Raw genomic sequence first — 22,701 nt, forward strand, 5'->3', positions numbered from 1 at the left:
TATTATAAATAATAAATAATTATGTTATCTTTGTGAGATTTTGGGTATGATGTCAAGGGCAAAGCTTAGGTTCACTCGGCTGGTACATTTTGGCCCGGTACATTTTGGGACTTTAGGTAAGAATTAAAATAGGGTTTTCTCCGACTTCACTTAAAATACTTACAAAATAAAACACTTTTCTATTAATCTATTGTAGGGACCGGTCCAAAATAATAGGCTGGCTGGGCCCTAGGCCCTTCTGAGAACGAAGTCCGTCCAAGGAGACATCGTGGCCCAAGCAATCCTTATTTAGGTCCACTGGGGCAAAGAGAACATGTCCGAGGAGTAATTTCTCCTCGGACACTGCAAAATCCAGATCAAAGGCGCGTCCAAGCCACTACAGTCCATCTTCCAAATATGTAAAAAGGAAGGAAACCCGAGATATCTCAGCAAAGGCTACCACCACCACATTAAATGCATTACAACCACTCTCCTGACCGCATTAATGAAGAGAAGACCCCTGAATAGTGCTACCTTGGCTACCGCAACTCACAAAGAATTGATAGGGGTGTCTGATGGGACAGGTGCTCAAGTAAGGGTTTGGATGATCAACAAGTGTAAAGCCCAGATGATATGAAAGGGCCTATATGATATCTAAAAAGTCCCCCAAGAGGGAGGATGGAGAAAAAAAGGAGGAGAGAACACTGTAGAGAAATCTTACTGCATTAATCTGTGTCCATTAATCAAGTTTTATGCCTTATCATTTGTGAGGGACCTCTCTTTACAGTGGCATTTTTCGTTCTTATTTCTGTATTCCCTTAACCTATGCAACAAACCGTTTTAGCTAACTGAAACTAAGTTCTTTAGCCCATACTCTGCAAAAAATTCATTGTGTGGGACTTCTTGGGCCAAGACTTGACCGACAAGGATTGGGTCACTAAAATTGTGTCCCCACAATTGGCGCCGTCTGTGGGAAGAACTAAAGTGTCAGTAAGCACAACGGTTGAGCATGGCAGGACTAGGTCCACACCAGGAGAATCCTCACCAGGCTAACCCTCAACAGACAGAACCCATTGAGTCTCAGCGGCAAAATAATCCTACCAACCCAGGCAACATAAAGAATCATGAGGGAAGCGTACATACTACTCAGACGAGCCAAAGTCATACCCAAATAGGTAGTCACGTATCCCAAAGGCGAAACAATCATCAGGCCATGCAACGAGAGATAGATGACCTGAAAAGAAAATTGCGACGTGCGCAACGAAAGCGATCTCCCTCCAGCTTAGATGCATCCTCTAACGAGGAGGACGTGAGTTATTGACGAAGGTCGAGAACACCCCCAAGTGAAACCTTTTCTTACGAGAAGGAGTCTCACCTTGTGCGAAGGTATGAGAGCCCGTACAGCAAGGGTTTGGGAAATGACGCTATGAACAAGGTATTAGATCAGATCTCCAGATCACCTTTCGCGCACAGAATCGAAGGGGCTAAGTTACCTCGACGCTTTAATCAACCAATGTTTGCCATCTACAACGGCCGAGCAGACCCGGTGGAGCACGTAAGCCAGTTTAATCAAAGAATGGCCATTTACTCCCAAAATGAGGCTCTGATGTGCAAAGTTTTCCCGTCGAGCTTGGAGCCAATGGCGATGAGATGGTTCAACAGCCTAAAGACAAATTCCATAGGCTCCTATAAGTAGCTCACTCAGGCTTTTTGTTCTCGCTTTATTACAAATAGCAGGGTCCCTCGACCCCTAAGTTCGTTATTGTCCTTATCCATGCGCAAAGGAGAGACCCTAAAGGCATACTCGGATAGATATTGGGAGATGTATAACGAGCTGGATGAGAACCACGATGATGTCGCTATCAGCACATTCAAAAGCGGTCTCCCCACCGAGCATGGCTTAAGGAAATCTCTCACTGGTAAACCCGTTGCCAACGTTCATCAGTTGATGGATAGGATTGACAAGTACAAAAGGGTGGAAGAAGATCAGCTACAAGGAAAGGGAAAGGAGAAGATCATTTCCCCCAAAGGGAATGATTTCAGGTCGGAACGATATAACCATAGCCAGCCGAAGAGAGATTTTTCGAGACAGGCTGGACAAAGCAACATGCAGACAGTTAATGCCATGTTCAGAGAGCCAGTACAACAAGTTCTGGAGAAAGTGAAGAACGAACCCTTCTTCAGATGGCTGGGAAAAATGGCTGGGGACCTTTTGAAACGTAACCAGAGCCTGTATTGTCACTATCATCAGAACCATGGGCATGCCACTGAGGATTGCACGAATCTATGGAACCACCTAGATCAGTTGATCCGAGAAGGAAAGTTACGTCACCTTTTGCACCCCTCTAGCGGTCATCTAAGCCAGGCAATGCAAGAACCTCGAAAAGATGTGTCGTTACAGCCTCCCACGAGAACGATACACGTCATCCTCATCGCCCTAGGAAGAACTGGCTCATTTCCTTCCAGGGTGCTGTCTGTGGCGCGACTTTCTACCGAGGACAGGGAAAGAGAGTGTAAAAGGTTTAAAAAGGGAAGCCCTTTAATATTAGGATTCTCGGACAAAGATAAGAGGGGAACTATCCAACCTCACGACGATGCCTTAGTAGTTACATTGAGGATCGGAGGTTTCGATGTGAAAAGGGTACTGGTAGACCCGGGCAGCGCGGTAGAGGTAATGTACCCTGATCTATATAAGGGGCTGAACTTAAGGCTGGAGGATTTGATGGCTTATGACTCTCCCCTTATCAGCTTCGAAGGAAAGACAGTTGTACCAAAAGGGCAGATCAGACTACCCATCCAGACCGGGTTAGAGGTAGTGGAGGTGGACTTTATCGTGGTCGATGCCTACTCGCCCTACACGGCGATAGTAGCCAAGCCATGGATCCATGCCCTAGAGGCCGTGTCTTCCACACTTCACCAAAAGGTGAAATACCCGTCTAGAGGCCAAGTGGAAGAGATTCATGGAAATCAGGCCATGACTAGGCAATGTATGGTGGCCGCCATCTCACGTCGGTCCAGGGCCGAGTCCTCGACTCCTGAAAACTTATAGCAACCAGCCACCTCGGCGGGACATGTTAGCGGGCCAACCGAGGAGATAAAGTGTAAAAGTTTGGAAAAGTTTATCGTTGACAAGGACCTAGGGAGATTTTTCCAGGTCGGCTCAGAGTTGCCTCCTCAAGAGAAAGAGGAGCTGGTCGGGTTTTTGAGGAGAAATGTTGATGTGTTCGCATGGGACGCTTATGATGCCCCGGGGGTTGACCTTAATCTCATTTGTCACCACTTGAATGTGAACCCATCCTCCATTCCGAAGAAGCAATCACCATGACGTCCCTCGAAAGAACATGCCAGCGTCGTTAGAGACGAAGTGACAAAGCTGAAAAGGGCAGGGGCTATCAAAGAAGTCTTTTACCCTGAATGACTGGCAAATACGGTGGTGGTAAGAAAGAAAACGGGGAAGTGGCGAGTCTGCGTGGACTTCACAGATTTGAACAAGGCATGCCCGAAAGACCCATTCTCGTTACCTCGAATTGACAGATTGGTAGATGCGACTGTAGGCCACCCTCGAATGAGCTTCCTGGACGCCTTCCAGGGCTATCATTAGATACCACTGGCACTAGAGGATCAGGAGAAAATAGCGTTCATGACACCCGTCGGAAACTATTACTATAAGGTGATGCCTTTTGGACTAAAGAACGCAGGGTCAACCTACCAAAGGATGATGACAAGAATGTTCGAACCTCAGCTAGGCAAAGTTATTGAAGTCTACATAGATGATATAGTGGTAAAAAGTAAGGTGGTGTCCGAGCACGTGAAAGACCTGGAGATCATCTTTGGCATCTTAAGGGAGCATAAGTTGTGACTCAATGCTTCCAAGTGTTCATTTGGGGTCGGATCTGGGAAATTCTTAGGCTATATGATAACTCATAGATGGATAGAGGTAAGCCCAGATCAAATCAAAGCGATTAATAGCCTATAGGCTCCTCGGAATCCGAAAGAGGTGCAGAAACTCACTAGCATGATCGCGGCATTGAACCGGTTCATATCACGATCTGCAAACCGATGCCGACCTTTCTACCTCTTAATGAATAAGTGGAAAGGGTTTGAGTGGTCGGAGGATTGTGTCCTGGCCTTCCAGCAACTCAAAGAATACTTGTCGTGACCACCCATTATGTCTAGCCCTGAGGCGGACGAGGTACTGTTTGCATACATAGCAGTAGCCCCTCATGCTGTAAGCCTGGTACTGGTACGAGATGATAACGGAGTACAGCGACCAGTGTATTACGTAAGTAAATCATTACACGAGACTGAAGTGCGTTACTTACCATTAGAGAAGGCAATTCTAGCAGTGGTGCATGCCACACGAAAACTCCCCCATTACTTTCAGGCACACATGGTCATTGTTCTAACCCAGCTTCCCCTTCGATCGGTGCTTCGAAGCGCCGACTACATAGGAAGGATCGCCATGTGGAGTGCACTTTTGGGGGCCTTTGATATTAAATACATGCCGAGGTCCTCTGTCAAGGGTTAAGTCCTCGTTGACTTAGTCGTAGAATTCGCAGAACCCTCTGTAGAAACAATAACCGAGAAGGAAGACATGGATGGAAAATCGGTTGGCACAATCTCAGTGCGAGAGATCTTGCGTTGGGAAGTCTACGTGGATGGCGCGGCCAACCAGAGAGGATCTGGAGTTGGGCTATTTCTAATATCGCCCGAAGGTATTGCCATTGAAAAATCGCTAAGACTCGGGTTCTCGGCTACGAATAACGAGGCCAAGTACGAAGTTTTACTTCAAGGAATGATGATGGTTCAAAAATTGGGCGGAAGGGCAATGGAAGCGTTCTCGGACTCCAAATTGGTCGTTGGCCAAGTGATGGGTGAGTTAGAAGTTAGAGATGCTAGAATGCAAGAGTATCTCGGACGAGTCAAACGCTTGCAGTCAGACTTTGAATCCTTCAGTCTGACACATGTTTCCAGAAGTGGGAACACACATGCAGATTCACTGGCCACTCTTGCCACGTCCTCGGCGCATGATCTGCCGCGAATGATCCTTGTTGAGGATCTAGGCCAAACAAATTCAATTAGAAGAGACGCAGCTCAGGTCCATCAGGTTAGAAAGAGTCTCAGCTGGATGGATTCTATAGTGAACTTCCTCAAAGACGATACATTGCCAGAAGGAAACCTGGAGGCCGAGAAGATACGGAGGAATGCTCCTCGGTTTTGGTTATTAGAAGGCCGCAGGCTATACCGGCGCTCCTATTCTAGGCCGTACTTGTTATGTATACACCCAGAGGAATTCGAGTCCTTGCTTGAAGAGTTACATGAGGGGATTTGTGGAAGTCACACAGGAGGGAGATCGTTGGCGCACAGGGCTCTCACCCAAGGATATTGGTGGCCAAACATGCAAAGAGAGGCCCAAGAATATGCAAAGAAGTGTGATCAATGCTAGAGATTCGCCCCAAATATTCACCAACCAGGAGGAGTCCTTAACCCCCTCTCCAGCCCCTGGCTGTTTGCTCAGTGGGGTCTTGATATTGTCGGTCATTTCCCTAAAGCAACAGGGAATAAGCGATACATAATAGTCGGCACCGACTATTTCACCAAGTGGATAGAGCCTGAACCTTTGGCCAACATCTGGGACGTGGATGCCAAGAAATTCATTTGGAAAAACATTATTACGCACTTCGGAACTCCTCACACCTTCATCTCGGACAACGGTCTTCAATTTGATAGTAAGAACTTTAGGGAATACTGCAACGAGTTTGGCATCACGAACCGATATTCCACTCCTGCCTACCTCCAAGGAAATGGGCAAGTCGAGGCCGTGAACAAAGTCATAGTGAGCAGTATGAAAAAGAGATTGGATGATGCAAAGGGGAGATGGGTGGAAGAGCTCCCGCATGTTTTATGGACCTATCGAATGACGCCGCGACGGTCAACGGGCGAAACTCCCTTTTCAATGACTTATGGGGTCGAACCCGTACTCCCAATCGAGAACAGTTTCTCCACATTGAGGTCTAGCACTTTTACCCCAGAAAACAATGACGAGTTACTGGGGAGAAGTCTAGACTTAGCTGAGGAAAAAAAAGGAAAAAGCGATGATCCATATGGCCTATTATCATCAGAAACTAAAGCAAGGATATGATGCTAATGTAAAGCTGCGACCTTTAAGTCCAGGGGACCTCGTAATGAGGAAGATTCTCGGCAGCGCTAAGAACCCTTCTTGGGGCAAGCTGGAACCCAACTGGGAAGGACCGTATCGCATCACATTTGTGGCCGGAATAGGTGCTTATTACCTAGAAGACTTAGATGAAAAAACTGTACCTCGCCCGTGGAATGTAAATAATCTAAGAAGATATTATTATTAATGAAAACAGCTCTGCCTATGTTTTGTTCCATGATCATCGCATACCCATTGGTCCATTTCCATCTATACAAGTTGTAAACAGAACCTAAGTCCTGCATGGCTCCTCGGACCACAAACTTAGGGGAAATTAATAACTTATGGCATCTATCCAAGTTTTAAACAGAACCTAAGTCCTGCATGGCTCCTCGGACCATAGACTTAGGGTAAATTAATAACTTATGGCATCTATCCAAGTTTTAAACAGATCCTAAATCCTGCATGGCTCCTCGGACCATAGACTTAGGGGAAATTAATAACTTATGGCATCTATCCAAGTTTTAAACAGAACCTAAGTCCTGCATGGCTCCTCGGACCACAGACCTAGGGGAAATTAATAACTTATGGCATCTATCCAAGTTTAAAACAGAACCTAAGTCTTGCATGGCTCCTCGAACCACAGACTTAGGGGAAACTAATAACTTATGGCATCTATCCAAGTTTGAAACAGAACCTAAGTCCTGCGTGGCTCCTCGGACCACAGACCTAGGGAAAATTAATAACTTATGGCATCTATTCAAGTCTTAAACAGAACCTAAGTCTTGCATTGCTCTTCGGACCACAGACTTAGGGGAAATTAATAACTTATGACATCTATCCAAGTTTTAAATAGAACCAAAGTCCTGCATGGTTCCTCGGACCACAGACTTAGGGGAAATTAATAACTTACGGCATCTATCCAAGTTTTAAACAGAACGTAAGTCCTGCATAGCTCTTCAGACTACAGACTTAGGGGAAATTAATAACTTATGGTGTCTATACAAGTTTTAAACAGAACTAAAGTCCAGCATGGCTCCTCGGACCATGGACCTACTGGAAATTAACAACTTAGAACTCTTGTGTGAATTTAAGGTACGTGCGTAGTTTAGTATAATGGCATCTATCGTTCTAAGTTCGCCGCATGGCATTGCCTTTTCTCATTCGTTTATATTGTTGCAAACATTAAATAGAGGAACTGTATTAGCTTTGAACAAAATAATGGCATTATATCAACATCAATCATAAGTACCAAAAGAGAATGGAAAAAAGAACATTCTATATTAATAAGCCGAGATCAATACAAAGAGAGGTCTTTACAAAAGAACAAAAAATAAGACAACTCCCGTTCTAAAAAAAAAAAATGAAACACAGTAATTAAAAACCCTACAAGCTAGGCCTCAACAGGAGGATTCTCTTTTTGCTCTGGTTGAGAAGGAGGAACCACTTTGGCTTGGGAATCTGCCCCAAGACCTTCGGAGACGGACTCCTTGGCAGGATCCTTGGCATTATCAAGCAAAGGGATGGCATCAAGAATAATCAGGGCCTGCTCGGAAGCTTTAGGGGTGCCTTCAGGGATCTCTCGGATCTCAGGAGGGAAGAAGACCTTCTTGGGCAACCTCAATGCCGAGTCTGCAGGAACCCCTGCAGCATCAAAGGCATGAGCCCATGAGATGCTGCAGTAATCCCTGCATACCTCTGGAAGCTCCTCAGAGAGCCTGGCTTCAGTCTCCTCAGCCCCAAGCTAATAAGAGGCCTTCTTTTCAGCCTCGGCTGCTTCCCGAACTAGCTGAACCTCTTCTTTAGCCAGCTGGACTTGCTCCTCGGCTTTCTGTAACGCCGCCTTGAGATCCAACACTGTTTGCCTTTCAGTGGCAAGGTCGGTCTCGGTCACGAACAATTTCTGGCGCTGGTCCTCGGCTTGGGTTTTAGCGTTCTTCAACCCAGCCTCGGCGCTCCGGCTGCAATGCATTTTTTCTCGTTGGTTTTTGGAAGGAGCAGCCGAGGTTGGCTTGAATTATAAGGATATTTCCCCTATTGTTTTCTAATATTGGGCACTGTATGCTTTTTTTAGGATTTGGTTTCCTTGGGGATTGTAGATTTCAGTCTCACCCAACGAGGGTTTGAAAGTTCCATTGAAATTCTTGTCCATTTGTCCCGCTTTCTTGTTTGACTTTAGTCATTTTATTTTGGCAAGCTTTTAATCGTATGTGGTTAGCCTTTTATTAGTGTGGGTAGTTCCTGTGGTGATTTGCATGAGTTGGGCTTTGAAGTTGCATCATAGTGTCATTGGCAGCCAATATAAGATAAGATCTGCATGCCTTAAAAATAACTGTTTTCTAAATACAAGAGAAGTTTAGGTCTATGCTTCCTTATACCTACTTTATAGGTTTGTTGGTTGGGTTTCAAAGTTATGTAGTTTTCTTTTGTATTGTTGGATCATGCTGTAGAATGGGGGGTTTTTTTTTTTTAATGATTTTGTTACCCTTAAATTAATCTGTTTAATATGTGTAGGTATGGTATGTCTACTTTGGATGGAGTTTGATGAGGACCTAAGGCAATAATCTCTCTTTATCAATGGATTTCACTATTCTCTTCCCAATAACTAAATGATAATGTTTCTGCCTTTGAGTTTTTTTAGTTTGTTGGCCTATAGATGGGGAAATTGTGATTTACAATCTTCATGTTTCTACAGATGGGAAAATTGTGATTTACTTTTGCAGCAAGAGTGTGTAGATGTCTTTTGATTATCTTTCTCTTTTGATTTCACCCTTGAACATGATCTTGTCCCTTGTTTAATTTATTTTATGGACTTTGTTTCTTTGCAGATTTTTTATGGCATGTACGTTGGATCGATGTTTGCTTTTCTAGATCAATTTGATCCTCTTTATTTAGAGCACAAATGTGTACATTTTCTCTTCCCTTATTGTTGTCTGGCAGGTTATTATGTGTTCCGAGTATTTAAAATTCAATTTGTAAATGAGAATTGCTGCTTGCATTATGTGTAGTTTAGATTGCAATTGTTTAGCTTTAATAAACTCCAGCACTGCACATCATGATTGTCTTGGTTCGTTTTTCTATTGCCATAAACTTGCATTCATGACAACTTTAGAACTTAAGATCATCTTTATTGCACCTATTATTACTATTGGAGCTTTGGTCTATATTGTGAAAAATAAATAATAAATTGTGATTCATTATTGGGCAATGATATAGGTTAAACATGGCTTTTCTTGAAATTTCGAAACAATACAGGTTTGTGTTTCCTTATGTGTCCAGTATAGGTTTCAAAGTTTTAACTTCTATGGATGTGGTTTGTATAGTCGGACTGTGTGGGGGTGATATTTTGGGGCTTATGCCTCTGATGCCCCAATTCTTGTGTAATAAAAATTCCATGCTGTATATCAATTTGGGTGGCAAAGTTTGATGGGGGAGCTCAGGTAATAAGCTCTTTTTATGTCTTGGTTTCATTATTCTTTCTCTATAATTTGAATGTTTAAGCATTGGAGGAAGGTATGTATGAGTTAGAAAAACAATTTGTTGGATTGAAAATGGGGTTGAGAACAGGCTTCTATTCCCGCTGTGTTTTAGTTTTTGCTTTTGATCCTAATACTCCCTTAACTACTTGCTTGACCCTTAAGACGGTTTTGGTTTTCTGTTATATATTTTCTTTTCTTTCTTTGTAATCTTTAAAAAAAATAATAATAATAATAATGACACTAATTGTTTTAATCTACATTTTTTATCATTGGAGACTGGATGTCTTGCTTGTCGTGTTTTTTTTGGCATTTAAGATTATTTTTGGAACATTTTAGTTAGTTGTCAAGTTTGCAAAACTATTTAGCAAACTAGCATTTAGTGGCTCTAAAACTCGAGATCAATGATGGAACTTGAGTCTCTGATACCCGAGTTGAAAGTGCTGCCATTCTTTAGATCCGTGCTCCAGTTCCTGCCGTTCTCCAAATCCTTCTTCTTCTTCTTCTTCCCAAATCCTTCTTCGTCTTCCGTTCTCCAGATCCTTCTCCTTGTCCTTGTCCTTCTCCTCCTCCTCCTTCTTCTTCTTCTTCCTCTTCAGATTTGCTTGTTCTTTCTATAGAGCTCAAGTCTGAGAGACTTGTGTTCCACGTCGGTTGTGTTAGCACTGGAACTTGAGTTTTGTCATCGAACTCAAGTCTCAAAGACTCGAAATGCTAGTTTACAAAGTAGTACCATAAACTTGACAACTAACAAAATTGTTAGAAAATTGATCCTAAATGCCAAAAAAAACCCTTGCTTGTCTGCATTGTCAATTATTTTTTTTTAATAATTTAAGTGGTGATGCATTTGCGGTACTTTAGCTAGTCCGATTTTGTTTTGTTGCTTCTTGATGAAACATGCTTTTTAGTAGTCTTGCTCTTTATAATATTTTTTATTTTTTCCTTTTTTTTTAATATTTTTTATTTTTTTTTTAAAATGATGTGTGACACCCAGGTAGACGTGCTTTAAAAATAAAATATTATAATTTAAAGTTATCCTAAACTATGTAGCTGGAATTCTGTTTTTCAGTTTGCTCATGTAGGTCAGGTTTCATGTAGCACTTGTACATTTGTCTTCTTGTCTTGTTTCTATTGATGTTTTCTTGCTTCTAGTGGAACCTGGTTATATTGTGTTTGTAGCTCTATTTCTAGTTTGGATTGTCGCATTGTCTATATGCAGGAAGCAAGAGTTTCTTTTTGGGTGCTTCACAGCTTAAGCAGTTGTTTGGCGATAAACTCTCTTTTTCTTCCCTTTTGTTTTTCTCTCCTTTAAGTATAAGAATTTTAAGGATACGTATTTGTTGTTTTAATTTTGTCTACTTCATGGGTTTGTGACTGAATTTCTTAGGTTTCATTTTTTAGAAGGATTATAATTCCAAGTCTTGTGAAGTGAGGGTTTGAAAATTCTATTTCAATTCTTCTTCCTTTGTCTTGCTGTCTTATTTTATTTTTGGTCATTATATGTTGGCAACCTAAATAATGAATTCACAATTTAATCTAGCGATGCTTATTATCGTTGTAGTCCACAATTATAAGCAGTGTGACTTGAATATGGTTTATGAGAGAATGCTTTTGCTTTCTCTTATCCTGGCATTAGTGGGCTTTTTGGGAGTTGCACTGTTATGCATCGTAATTTGTTAACTTGGATTGTTACTAATTGATTTCCTTGTCCTCCAATATTTGGCAACAGAGAAGAGCTAGGCTTTTTGTGTTATAAGGATTTATCTCTATATTTGTTGCATTCTTTGAAATATAGTAGTTTTTTTCATTTGTTGCTTCACAACTCCTATGACTCTTTGTGCATGTTAAAATTTTATTACTTCTGTCAATAGAACTGGATTTTTTTTTTTTTTTTTTTTTGCTGCTGTACTTGGCAGTTTATGTCAAGCCCCAAACCCCAAAGGGTCCAAAGCATGGGAAAGACGTTTCAAAGTACCTGTAGATCTTTCCTTTTTGACAAACCAATCCGTATAAATCATATCAAGTACCAACATCAAGAATTATCATAATAATTCCATTGAGTACTCCCAAAGTAAGTCAAGCTCTAAGCATTAATTACAATGACCATTGGCCACAAAAGAATAGAGGTCTGAATAAATAATTACATATCAACAGCTTGTCCCATCAATAGGAATAAAGTCACAACCACTATAATATACAAAAGAATGAGTCAAACCTATTCTAAAATGTACATCATCTAATATCTCCATTACAAAAGTTCAACCTCCATCAGTATTTAGTCTAACTACTATTGGCCACCAAAAAGCTGTCTCAAAAGATTGTTACCTACTTTGAAAAGTTTATAAAATAATGGAATGAAACAGAGTCCAATAAATAGCATAATTAATGGGGGTGGGGGAAATGCAAGTTTCATGATAGTAACAATTTACAAATCCTGTCTTTAATTTGGGAATTTCCAAATAGTTTCTACAAAACCATTTCCAAAAATAATATGACCAGAATGAATAAATTGACACAGCACAAAGCTTCTCAAGATGTTCTCATGAAATTATATCCTATATATTCCTCAAAATATCTCAACATGAAACTACGTACTAGACAATGTGAGCAATAACAACATCGTTCCAAACCAGAAAATCTAACCCAAGGCCACATGACAATCGCTGACACAAAGCCGGAACTAATTTGCTGACATAAAGCTGGAACTCATTGCCGACACAAAGCCGGAACTAATCTACCGACACAAAGCCGGAACTAATAACCATCACAAAGACGGGTGCTAAGATACCAATGTCACACAGACTATAGTATCTAGCTAGGTAATCACTGGATAATCACATGTCACAGCACATCGGTAGAACATAAAGAGCTCACAAATTACCTTTAATTCAAAATACATAATTCACTTCCAAGTAGTTTCATAAAATATTTGAATGCCCAAGATATTCACAAGGTTCTCAGAGCCTTCAACTCATTTCTTGTCTAAAAGATTTTTTATTAACTTCCCAAATAACATAGGTCAAGATAAAGCATCTTTATATTTTTGCAAATAATGCAATAAATCCATAAAACGCTTTCTCAAGAATTAAATCAAAGATGCTAGTCTTTTCCTTGCTAACAAATCATGCAATTCCCCGTATGAAATAAGAATATGCATTTTTATATATAATCATATATAGTAGGGTCACAACACAACACCTTTTAGAAAAACATAGTTCCACCATTAATTTCCCAAAATGTGTTTGACCCAAAAATAATGTTTATGCAACGTGATTATTTTCCAAAAATCCCATTAAAAAGCTACTTACGTCGCAACCTGCAAAAGCCTAATTTTCCAAGCTCCAAAAAAAATTAGCTAGAACCTACCAAGCAAACGTATCAAAATAAGCATAAAGCTTGAAATTGTATCTAGCTACATATTAGGAATTGCCAAATAAGCACTAAATTAGGCAAGCCTTGATTTAGCCTCACAAATAATATTTTCCACTTCCAAAGTTTCTCAACCAATTACTTTACAAGACATTGACTCCCATTATACTCATGAATAATTCAAGGTATTATCTCTAATATCAAAACCTCAATAATTTATGAATAGTTTCCACAAGGTTTTCACATCATTAAGAGACCCATGACACCAAAATCACAACATCCTTCCAAACAAACAATTTAAATCTTTAACTAGCTTCAAATAAACCATAAAATTATATTCACAATTTATTTCACAAGATATACCTCAAAACCCCTAAATTTTCACCATTCATAAACCTTAGTTAGCCACCACTAGTAAAACCATAAGCCCACTCATCAAATTAGTCCACCAAGTCAAAAACCCATATACATAATCACAAAAATATCACCCAAGAAGCTCATCAATCTCATGAACATCATTATCAAAGCTTAGATTAAAATAACCTTAAGCAAAAGTATAAAACCCACTAATAGATTAGAAATTTTTACCTTAAATCAAAAGAGATGAATATGCCCTAGAGAGCTTTGTGGTGATTTTTCCGTAAAAAGATGGTGGAGATGGTGGAGGATGAGCACCGGTGAGAGAGGATGAGAGAAATGTTTGTGTTGTGTTGAGAGAAAATGATAAAGAAAAGAGTAGAAGACCTTAGTTGACCGGCCAAAGAGGGAGAGATATGAGTGATATTTGTGTGGTGGGGAAATGAGTGGGGTAGGTGGGCACGTGTGAATGCAAATAAAAATATGACCATCACTTTTTTTCTTTTTTCTTTTTTAACTGGGACGTTACAGTTTAAGCTGAGAAAACTGGTGAAAAGGAAAGCTACTTTAGAAAGCTAAGTTGCTTAAAGAAAAGAATGAATGAACTAGCTCTCAAGAGACACTCTTGGAATAATTCCTCATAAGTAGAGATTTCTTGGATTCAAATTCAACTAGTTACAATGAGAGCAGCCTTACTTATTTATATAAATATATAAGCAAGTTGCTGATTGGCTAGAAAGTTAGTTACAAGAACCTACCATGTAGCTGCCATGTGATTGGCCAAATCCTAACAAACATCTCTAACTAACTGATAGGCTATTGCACTTATCACTAACAATTTATCAACTAACTTATCATACAACATAAGCACCAGTAAACCACTAGCTTTAAAAATGAACTACATCATAAGCAGCCAAGTTTGATTAGGTTGATAAGTTCTCTCTTCCTCCTATTTTCATCATTCTCTTTGCAAATGAGTGGATCATGTACATTTGGTTTGAAAAATTGAGAATTCCTTGGAAAGCATTTGTCGACATTTCAAAACTGTTTGTAGTCAAGACTCAAGAGAAATGGCTACTCCTGAAATTTTGGCTTAGGAATGAAAATCCTAGTTTTTGTTAATTTTTTTAGAACTCTTAAATTTATGCTTCTTTCTTTGGCTAAGTATGATGTGATTTTAGTTATGCTCTGATTCTTGGTGTCATGTACTTTATTGGTTATTTATGATTCTTGCAATATGTTTTTTTATGAAAGTAGCACTTATCTTTCTTTGATCCCCATGTCTACTAAAGGTACAATTTTCTAGTTAGTCTTTTGAAAGATGGTTTTGGTGAACTGGGATCAGGTCTTGGACAGTGGTGCTTTGGTTAGTTTTAGTGTGTAGCAAGAGATTTTATTCCTTGCCCATTTATGTGGTACAATATCTTTTGTTAGTGTTCTTTCTATTGTCTTTAACCTCATATGTGGTTATGCTTTCTATGGCACCATTATGTGCCATGTTCTATAAAGTTTTTGATTTGATTTTGTTATGTTTTTTCTTTCATTATACAAAATGATCATCTTTTTCTAGTACAGACAGCTTAGATGTTTTATTGGGAGCTTGTCCATATTAACCACCTTACTCTACCTTGCATTCATTATTTGACATCCTGGTGCTCTTTTGGGCTTAAAATAGTATGAAGTGTTATATCTCATCTGTTTGGATTTGTTCTTTGGATCTGCATCGGCTACTTTTGTAGGTGTTTCAAGCAGTGTGCTTGGAGCAGGTTTTGCAAGTTCTTACCTGGGGTGCTTGGAGCAGTATCCCTAAAGACTGTTGTGGATTTGATTTCCTAGTCATAGAAAGTCGGTGGGCTTAGACTTTTTCTGTTTCCTTTTTTGATTGCCATTTACTTGCATTTCTCATATCATTAGAGCTTAAGATCATCAATTTGGTGTTTTTGCACTATGCTTTTTGGAGCTTATCATTATGCAGTCTCATATGTTATGGGTTGCATTTTTTATACATTATTGCTATAAATGTCAGGAAATGAAAGTATTTATCTTGTAGAGAGGAGTTCTTCTATTTGTTTTTTGGTAACTTCTGCAATTTGGGGTATATGTTGAAATTTTAACTCTGACATGTGCACAGGAAGCAGATTTTTTGTGTGTGCTTGGTTGCTTAATTGGCAGAGTTTGATTTGGCAATGAGATTTCTTTTCTTCCCACTTTTATTATTCTCTCCTACAATCCTAGCCTCATTCGGTGATGGTTTGAAATTTCATTGAATTCTTTTCCCTTTGTACTGCAATCTTGTTAAATCTTTGGTTATTTTGTCTCGTTCAAATGCAGTAATGCCTCTTATTGGTATGGGACAGGTAGATTGATGGTGATCGTGACCCAACTATGGTTTTTGGGTAGAAAGATATCAATTATGTTTTGCCTTGTTGGGATTTCTAGGAATTAAATGATTTTAACTTGTGTCTTTGGATTTGCATCATAATTCGTAAGATTAGCATGCTATTGATTTATTTACTAGTCATAGAATGTGATTGAGCAGATGCCATCCATGTCCTAGCAAAACTTCTTTATAAGCTGGTGATGTTTGTTTCTTGGTTTTTTGACAAGTACATTCCTGGTTCCCACAACTCTTTGTTCAGTGTTTGCAAGCTCCTCTCTTATTTGAATGTGATTATTTCTCTTATTTGTGTGGGACAGGTAGATTGATGCCGATATTGTTGTTGCCAAGGGAGAATTATTCAGGTTATTGGTTTGTCCTGTAACTGGCATTAGTTGGGCTTTCTGTGGATTATATGCTTTTAACTTATGTCTTTGAATTTTGCATCATTCTCTTGAACCCAAATATGCAAACTTTTCTTTCCCTCATTGTTGGTTGGCTTGGTAATTATGGCACTAAAAATTTGAAGTCACTTTGTGAAAGAAACAATGTGCTTCTTTGTGTGTATTTGTGGCTGTGATTTGCATTGTTTAAACTAATTACAGAACTACTTGGCATGTTCAACCTGTTCCCTTTTTCTACTACCTTTTGCTTGCATTTATCGCAACTTATTAGGACTTGAAATCATCAATCTAGTCATTCTGGATTCCAACCTCTATTATATTTTGATTCATTATTCTGATCCTTAAAATTGAAGGACATTGTTTCTGCTTGTGTTTTTTTTTTCTTTAGTTTTTCAGCCTGCAGTGCATTTTTTCTCGTTGGTTTCTGGAAGGAGCAGATAAATTTAAATTTTCTTCTTCATTTGAGTGGTGAGGTTTAAGTATTAGATTATGGTATTTTTAAATCCCTATTCACTGGGTGACTTGGGATTTTGATCATGCATCTCCTTGTTGGTTCTCTCAATTACTTTGTTGCTTAGTTAGTTTTGAACCATGAAAGATAGAGTTGCTGCATAAGCTACTCCACCCTAATCGAAGTCTTCAAGGAGATCCACCACTCTTGATCGAGACAAGTACTTCACGATGACTTCTCCACACCTTTGTGGGAAGAGCACATGTGCAATCAAGAATAGCATGAAGGCAAGATTATATATGCTGCCATTGTTTATTTTGTTATTTTGTGAGGATGATGTTTAATATTTTTAATAACGATATGTCTATTGGGGGGGGGGGGATTGTTATTTGGACTTTCTTGTACTTGGCCAAGATTATGTGCTGTGTTGACTGCAACAATAGGCAAACTCTTCGCTTCTCTTGATTTCTCTTTTTGCTTAGGAGTCTTTTAACACACTGTTCACCCAAACGCGATACTACTAGTTCAATTTTAAGGCATTTTCCTCTCTTTATCTCTTGATTTCAGTATTCTTTTCCTAAAATTTCAAGGTTTAAGTATAGGATTAACATATTTCTGAGCGAGGTTCTCCACTATTATGACTTAAAAAAATTGTTTTTTTTTTAAAAAAAAATATCTATATTGCGTTTAGTTATTTATATTACCTTTTTGCCTCTGTATTTTATATCTTACTTTTGATCTTTTTTCTCCCTTCTTGCTAGACCTTTTGGGGGTTGTTGATTGTCTCTCTCTCTCTCTCTCTCTCTCTCTCAAACCCATACCTAAATCACATATAATGCATCTCATGGACTACAACACATAATGTCCAATTTTCAAACACAAATAATCTCATATATAAAAAAATATTTATTAGAAAGATAAATCCATACATTGTGATTTTAGGAAACTAATCCCAGCACACACACTCACACTTCCAAACACTCAAACCACTCAAAGAAAGACTCACACTCACAAAGCACATAGAGAAAGATAGAATGGAGGGTGGAAGAGGAGTAGAACACTTTGTTATTGTGTTTCTCTTCTTTCACTCTTGCTCCTGGAAAGGATAGATGCATGGCTTTATTTAGCCTGCATTATCAAAACATTCATTCTATTTATTACATAACATCTAAGAACTTCCCCATGCATTTATTTCATAAACTCCCCCATAATCTTGAAACTCCTCACATGCGCATTCACAGAATTGAACTGACTTATTTCCCTATGTTTACATGAACAGTGAGATTCCAATTGTTGGTATTATCGTTGGTGGCGATATTGGAGGTGGTGGTACTGGTGGCGGTGGTGGTGATGGTATTGGTGCCGGTATTGTTCACAAGCTGTGTCAACAAATCCTTTAAGGCATCATCAAAATTAGTTCCTTCCAATGCCAACATCTCCCGGAAAATCAAATTGTTCTTCTCAGCAAATACACGAGCTTCCTCTATTGTAACTTCAGGATCTTTCTCGGAATCACTTTTGTTCCCTATCAGAATGATAGCTTGTCTCTTCTTTGCATGGCGACGCAGCTCTTCCAGGAAAGGAGTCATGCCATCAAAACTCGTGTGGTTAGTTATGTCGTAAACCAGTATTACCCCATCAGCATAATCTGCATTTGAATCTATATTGTTTCTGCTCAATCCACCCAAAAACATGATCAGATGAGTATAAATTATACTAAAAAAATTGATTCAATTATACTAAAACCAATTATTAAAATTGACATCAACCTCTTGATGCACATTCAAAAGGGTTAAGAAACTCTATCATACTTTTCGTCCTTGAATTCGTAAAACTTTAAAAAAACCAAAGCGATTTAACCAACCTCTTCACTGCCAGAGCTCTTAGAAGGTACTTGTTTTTTTCTTCATATATTTCATCTTTCATTTTTTACTTATTTGTTATTATAATTGTTTTATTAATTATGTGTTTGAAATTTTGTAGGTTTCAGAGGGGTCTGAAGCGAAAGCCCCCATGGCTTTGATCAAGAAATTTTGAAATTTTGGGTATTTTGAAAATCTGGGTATTTTGTTTTTAACAATGTTGTTTGGGTTGTTTTTCATGTTTGGGTGTCTAGATATGTTGGGTTTGGGTTGTGATTGGTGTTTGGGTGGCTGAATGTGCTAGGTTTGTTGGATAGAGTGAGACAATGGTGGGGTGGGGTTGCTGGTTTTTTTCTTTTACGGTTGTTGGCTATAGCGGCGTTTTGAAACACTACTATATTGGTATCACAATTTGATTCTCATTGAACTTAAAACCAAATCCTTAGGAATTACGCAAAGAGTAATGTTTCTTATACACAAATTGTTTTACACAATCCCTAAAAAAATACTAAAACTCTGAATTAAAATGAGAAATGTGAAGAGCCAAACGTACTGTTTTGTGGGAATGATGCCCGAGATATAGGCCTTGACACTCTTTTTCTCGATGTGAAGGGTTTGGGTCTCGTACTTGACAATGAAGGTACCAGGTTCAGTCTCTTTGCGTTCATAAGATGCCAGTGTCTTACACTTCCCAATCTCAAAGTCTCCTATCAGCACCACCTTGAATTCACAGTCAATCCACTGTTCCGAAACTCCATATCCTTCTTTACCTTGGCTTGCCATTTTCTTTCTATTATAAAAAAGCAATTTGAGAGAGAGAGAGAGAGAGAGAGAGAGAGAGTAATGAATATCTGAGCTATACTTTATGGAAGTTCAAGAATCGAAAAGGAAGGGCTATACTGGTGGTGACGTATTGGAAGAATGGAAGCGTGTTACTTAAGAAGCGTGTTAATATTATATCCCTTACTTGAATTCCTTGATATAGAATTTTTCTTTTCCTTTTTCAATTTCTTTAGAACATGATTCCTTTAGTATATCTCTTACTTGAATTCCTTATTTGTGTTTCAGAGGCAAAGGAAAGAGGTGTGTGTGGCGCATTGTGTTTTACGGGTCACTGGTGGTGACGTATTGGAAGAAGAGAAATTAAAAAAAAAAAAATGTTCTTAGCTTCCAAACTATGTTATCCCTTCATTCTCCAAAAAAAACTATGTTATCCCTTTGCTTCTCCTTTGGTCTTACCTCCACGTGAGAAGAGATGCCAATTATAACACTCCCATTTCTTCTTTTATCTCTCTCTCTAGTATTTTTCCTGTTCTTTTCTTTTTCTCTTTTCTAAGTTTTCAAATATTTATAGTTACACCACAATGAAAATATTATAAATAATAAATAATTATGTTATCTTTGTGAGATTTTGGGTATGATGTCATGGGCAAAGCTTAGGCTCACTCGGCCCTAGACATTTTGGGGCTTTAGATATGAATTAAAATAGGGTTTTCTCCAACTACACTTAAAATACTTACAAAAAAGGGCGCTTTTCTACTAATTTATGTTTTCAAAACAAATTTATCCAATTTTTTTTTAAAGGAAAATTATGACACTACACTAAAAATAAATAAATAAATAAAAACTTCATTGCACGTGCAAAGCGCGCGTGATGAGGCTAGTTTATATATATTAGAGTAATTAATATTACTTTTTACTATAATAGATAAATTATATAGATTAATGAATATAATTTTTAATTATATATAAATATTCAAAATAAGTGGTCAGATTTTTTTTTTTTAAGAACAAATTTGGTAAATAAAACTACCTTCCTAAAATCTTCCTTTTAAATCATTTTTCTCATTCTCAAGCTTCCACCCACGTGGCCACCTTTACTCCTCAACTTTTCCATTGCATTTATTTTCTCATATATTTATTTATTACTTCTTTACAGTTTAGTAAGTTTACAATGCTTCTTTCTTCTCAGTTCTTCGAACTCTTATCTTTGTCTTCATCTTCTTTCTTCTTCTTTCTTCTTTCTTTTGAGGTTAATGATGATATTTTTGGATAATAGATTTTGTTTAGACCAAAGAATTTTTTGGAGTACCAATATATACAAGGATGTTCCAAATTTTTTGTTCTTTGGCCACAAAGATGTATCAGATTTTTGGAGTTTTATCTGAAACTATTTTTTTTTTCTTCTACCCCTTTTTTTCAAAATTTTGGGGCTCCCTTCCACTTGGAGGATTTAGGCAATGGCCTAATTGGCCTAGTGGAAGGGCCGGCCCTGAATTCAGTTGTAATGGTCCGTCACGATAGTGACACGTGTCAACTTTTAGTCACATATTATTATCTCAATAGATCTAATGCATTGGACTCAAGCCAAATCCAATACCCAAATGATATATCCGTGGATTTAAATTAGGGATGAAAAGATCAAAATATATCAGTCAGATGAGGAATAAGGTTTTTGGACAATAATGTTAGTAATTGTTAATACTTATGAAGACAAACTAATCATCCAACAAATTATCTAATTCATAAAATAAAAAAAATTATCCATTGAATTATTAGGCTTACGTGGATATCATAAAACCAAAAATGTTGAATCTATCATGAAATCCTAAGTCCTAACTCAATTTCTTCCAAATCCAACCAAAACACTCGAACCAGAACCCCATAGCGGACTTCACAACCCCCAAGCCCAAACCTGGTATACCCTCACTCAACAATGGACCTCCCTTAGGCCCATATCAAAGCAAGCCACATATGTTCTCTTTTAACCTTCAAAAGTGTAAACTACTAATGGATCAAGGATTTACACCTAGTCAGGCCCAAGTAATCTCTTGGGTTTCGTTTCACTCACTAACCCAGAAGAAAAAGAAATACCCATGAGTCTAGACATGATCCCATCTGCCAAAACTAAGCAAACTTTTCCTAGACCTAAAAACTTTCCTTCTTTTTCTCCCAAAAAAAAAAATCTCCCTTCTTTGGAGTCCCTTGTTGTGATCTTCCTAAGAAATGAAGATTTGAAAGAGAGGTAGCGAGTCATTTCCTTTGTCTTGGTGACTATTATGTCTCTAACATCAATAAGATATTCCATATATAAAAAGAGAGCCAAAGATCTCAGTTTTTTTAAGTTCTGATACTTAATATACAGCCATTCACATGATGAGTACTTTAAAGAGCTTTGTTATATTTTTATTGTGGTTGTATTTTGCGTCAAGTATTCATGCAAAAGTGCATGTCCGTGTTATCAACATGCTACGAGATGGAAGAAGCATGAACATCCATTGCCAATCAAAAGATGATGATCTTGGCAATATCATCTTGAAAAATGGAGATGAAACCGAATGGAGCTTCTCTGACAATTTTTGGGGTACTACATTATTTTACTGTGATGTGCAATGGGAAAACTTAAACTATCATTTTGATGTATACTCAAACGCGAGAGATCATAAGAGGTGTCACTCAGAATGTCGTTGGATGATATCCGATTATGGCTCATTGTATGGTTATGACCAAGAAAGTGGCAAATGGAATTCATTTCCTTTAAAACCAATGCGAGCCAGCTGAGGGAAAAGAAGGGAAACGAAAAATTTTCCTTAACATATATGATCATCATGGTTTGTTGATGTTATTAATCTACTTGATAATTTATAGGTTATCACCTGTATCATGAATTTCAAGAAATGGCTACGATGAGAGCACTATATAAACTTCAGTTAACATTGAGTTTATTTTATTTCTCAGGAAAAGTTGTTCTTACTTCTTACTACTTTTACATTGATGTATGGTGTCTTAATGAAAAAAAAAAAAAAAAAAAAAAAAAAAAAACCCAAATGCTCTCGGTAAGAAACCTTAAAATAAGGGATCTAAACCTAAAATTTAATTACAAACTCATATAAGTAAAGGTAAGGACCTATGGCACAATCATAGATCAAGTTTGTATTCTCTTCATGAGCAAAAATAATGTAAACCAACGTCTCCCCCCCTCCCCCTTCTACTCTCTTCTGGGTGGAGGAGTTGTTCCAAAGTAAAAACAATGTTGAGCTTTAAGGTTGACTTCGTGTAATAGAGGCTAAAATAACAATAGCTCATGTCTCATGTTAAGATTGATAAAAGACTAAATTACATTTTTGGTGAGTTATTTTTATTTTGATCCCTTAAGTTTAAAAATTCTCATTTTAGTAAACCAAATTTGATTCTATTATCAAAATAGTCATTCTATCCATATCTAAAACTAATTTGACCATTAAGATTTAAGAGAGAGGAAACCAAAAG

General features: G+C 38.3%; 2 protein-coding genes across 2 annotated transcripts; one reads left to right on the top strand and one right to left on the bottom strand.

The window, feature by feature from the left end:
• The first annotated feature begins 2,086 nt into the window (after window positions 1–2,086).
• LOC115950419 lies at window positions 2,087–3,304 on the top strand. The gene is made up of 2 exons (XM_031067622.1): window positions 2,087–2,966; window positions 3,120–3,304. Exons 1-2 carry the CDS (start codon window positions 2,087–2,089, stop codon window positions 3,302–3,304), a joined length of 1,065 nt encoding a protein of 354 aa, XP_030923482.1.
• Window positions 3,305–17,436: 14,132 nt separating this feature from the next.
• On the bottom strand, window positions 17,437–19,354 carry LOC115985132 (ras-related protein Rab11D-like). Its single transcript, XM_031108120.1, has 2 exons — window positions 18,986–19,354; window positions 17,437–18,241 (listed from the first exon to the last, which is right to left on the bottom strand). Exons 1-2 carry the CDS (start codon window positions 19,213–19,215, stop codon window positions 17,824–17,826), a joined length of 648 nt encoding a protein of 215 aa, XP_030963980.1. The 5' UTR covers window positions 19,216–19,354; the 3' UTR covers window positions 17,437–17,823.
• Window positions 19,355–22,701: the final 3,347 nt, after the last annotated feature.

The sequence above is a fragment of the Quercus lobata genome, chromosome 1 (assembly GCF_001633185.2).
Source record: "Quercus lobata isolate SW786 chromosome 1, ValleyOak3.0 Primary Assembly, whole genome shotgun sequence".
NCBI lineage: Eukaryota > Viridiplantae > Streptophyta > Magnoliopsida > Fagales > Fagaceae > Quercus > Quercus lobata.

Coding starts and splice junctions, on each gene's coding strand:
- LOC115985132 (XM_031108120.1), bottom strand. CDS start 19,215: ATGGCAAGCCAAGGTAAAGAAGGATATGGAGTTTCGGAACAGTGGATT. Junction 18,242..18,985: donor GGCATCATTCCCACAAAACA/GTACGTTTGGCT, acceptor TGGATTGAGCAG/AAACAATATAGATTCAAATG.
- LOC115950419 (XM_031067622.1), top strand. CDS start 2,087: ATGCAGACAGTTAATGCCATGTTCAGAGAGCCAGTACAACAAGTTCTG. Junction 2,967..3,119: donor TCAGGCCATGACTAGGCAAT/GTATGGTGGCCG, acceptor ACAAGGACCTAG/GGAGATTTTTCCAGGTCGGC.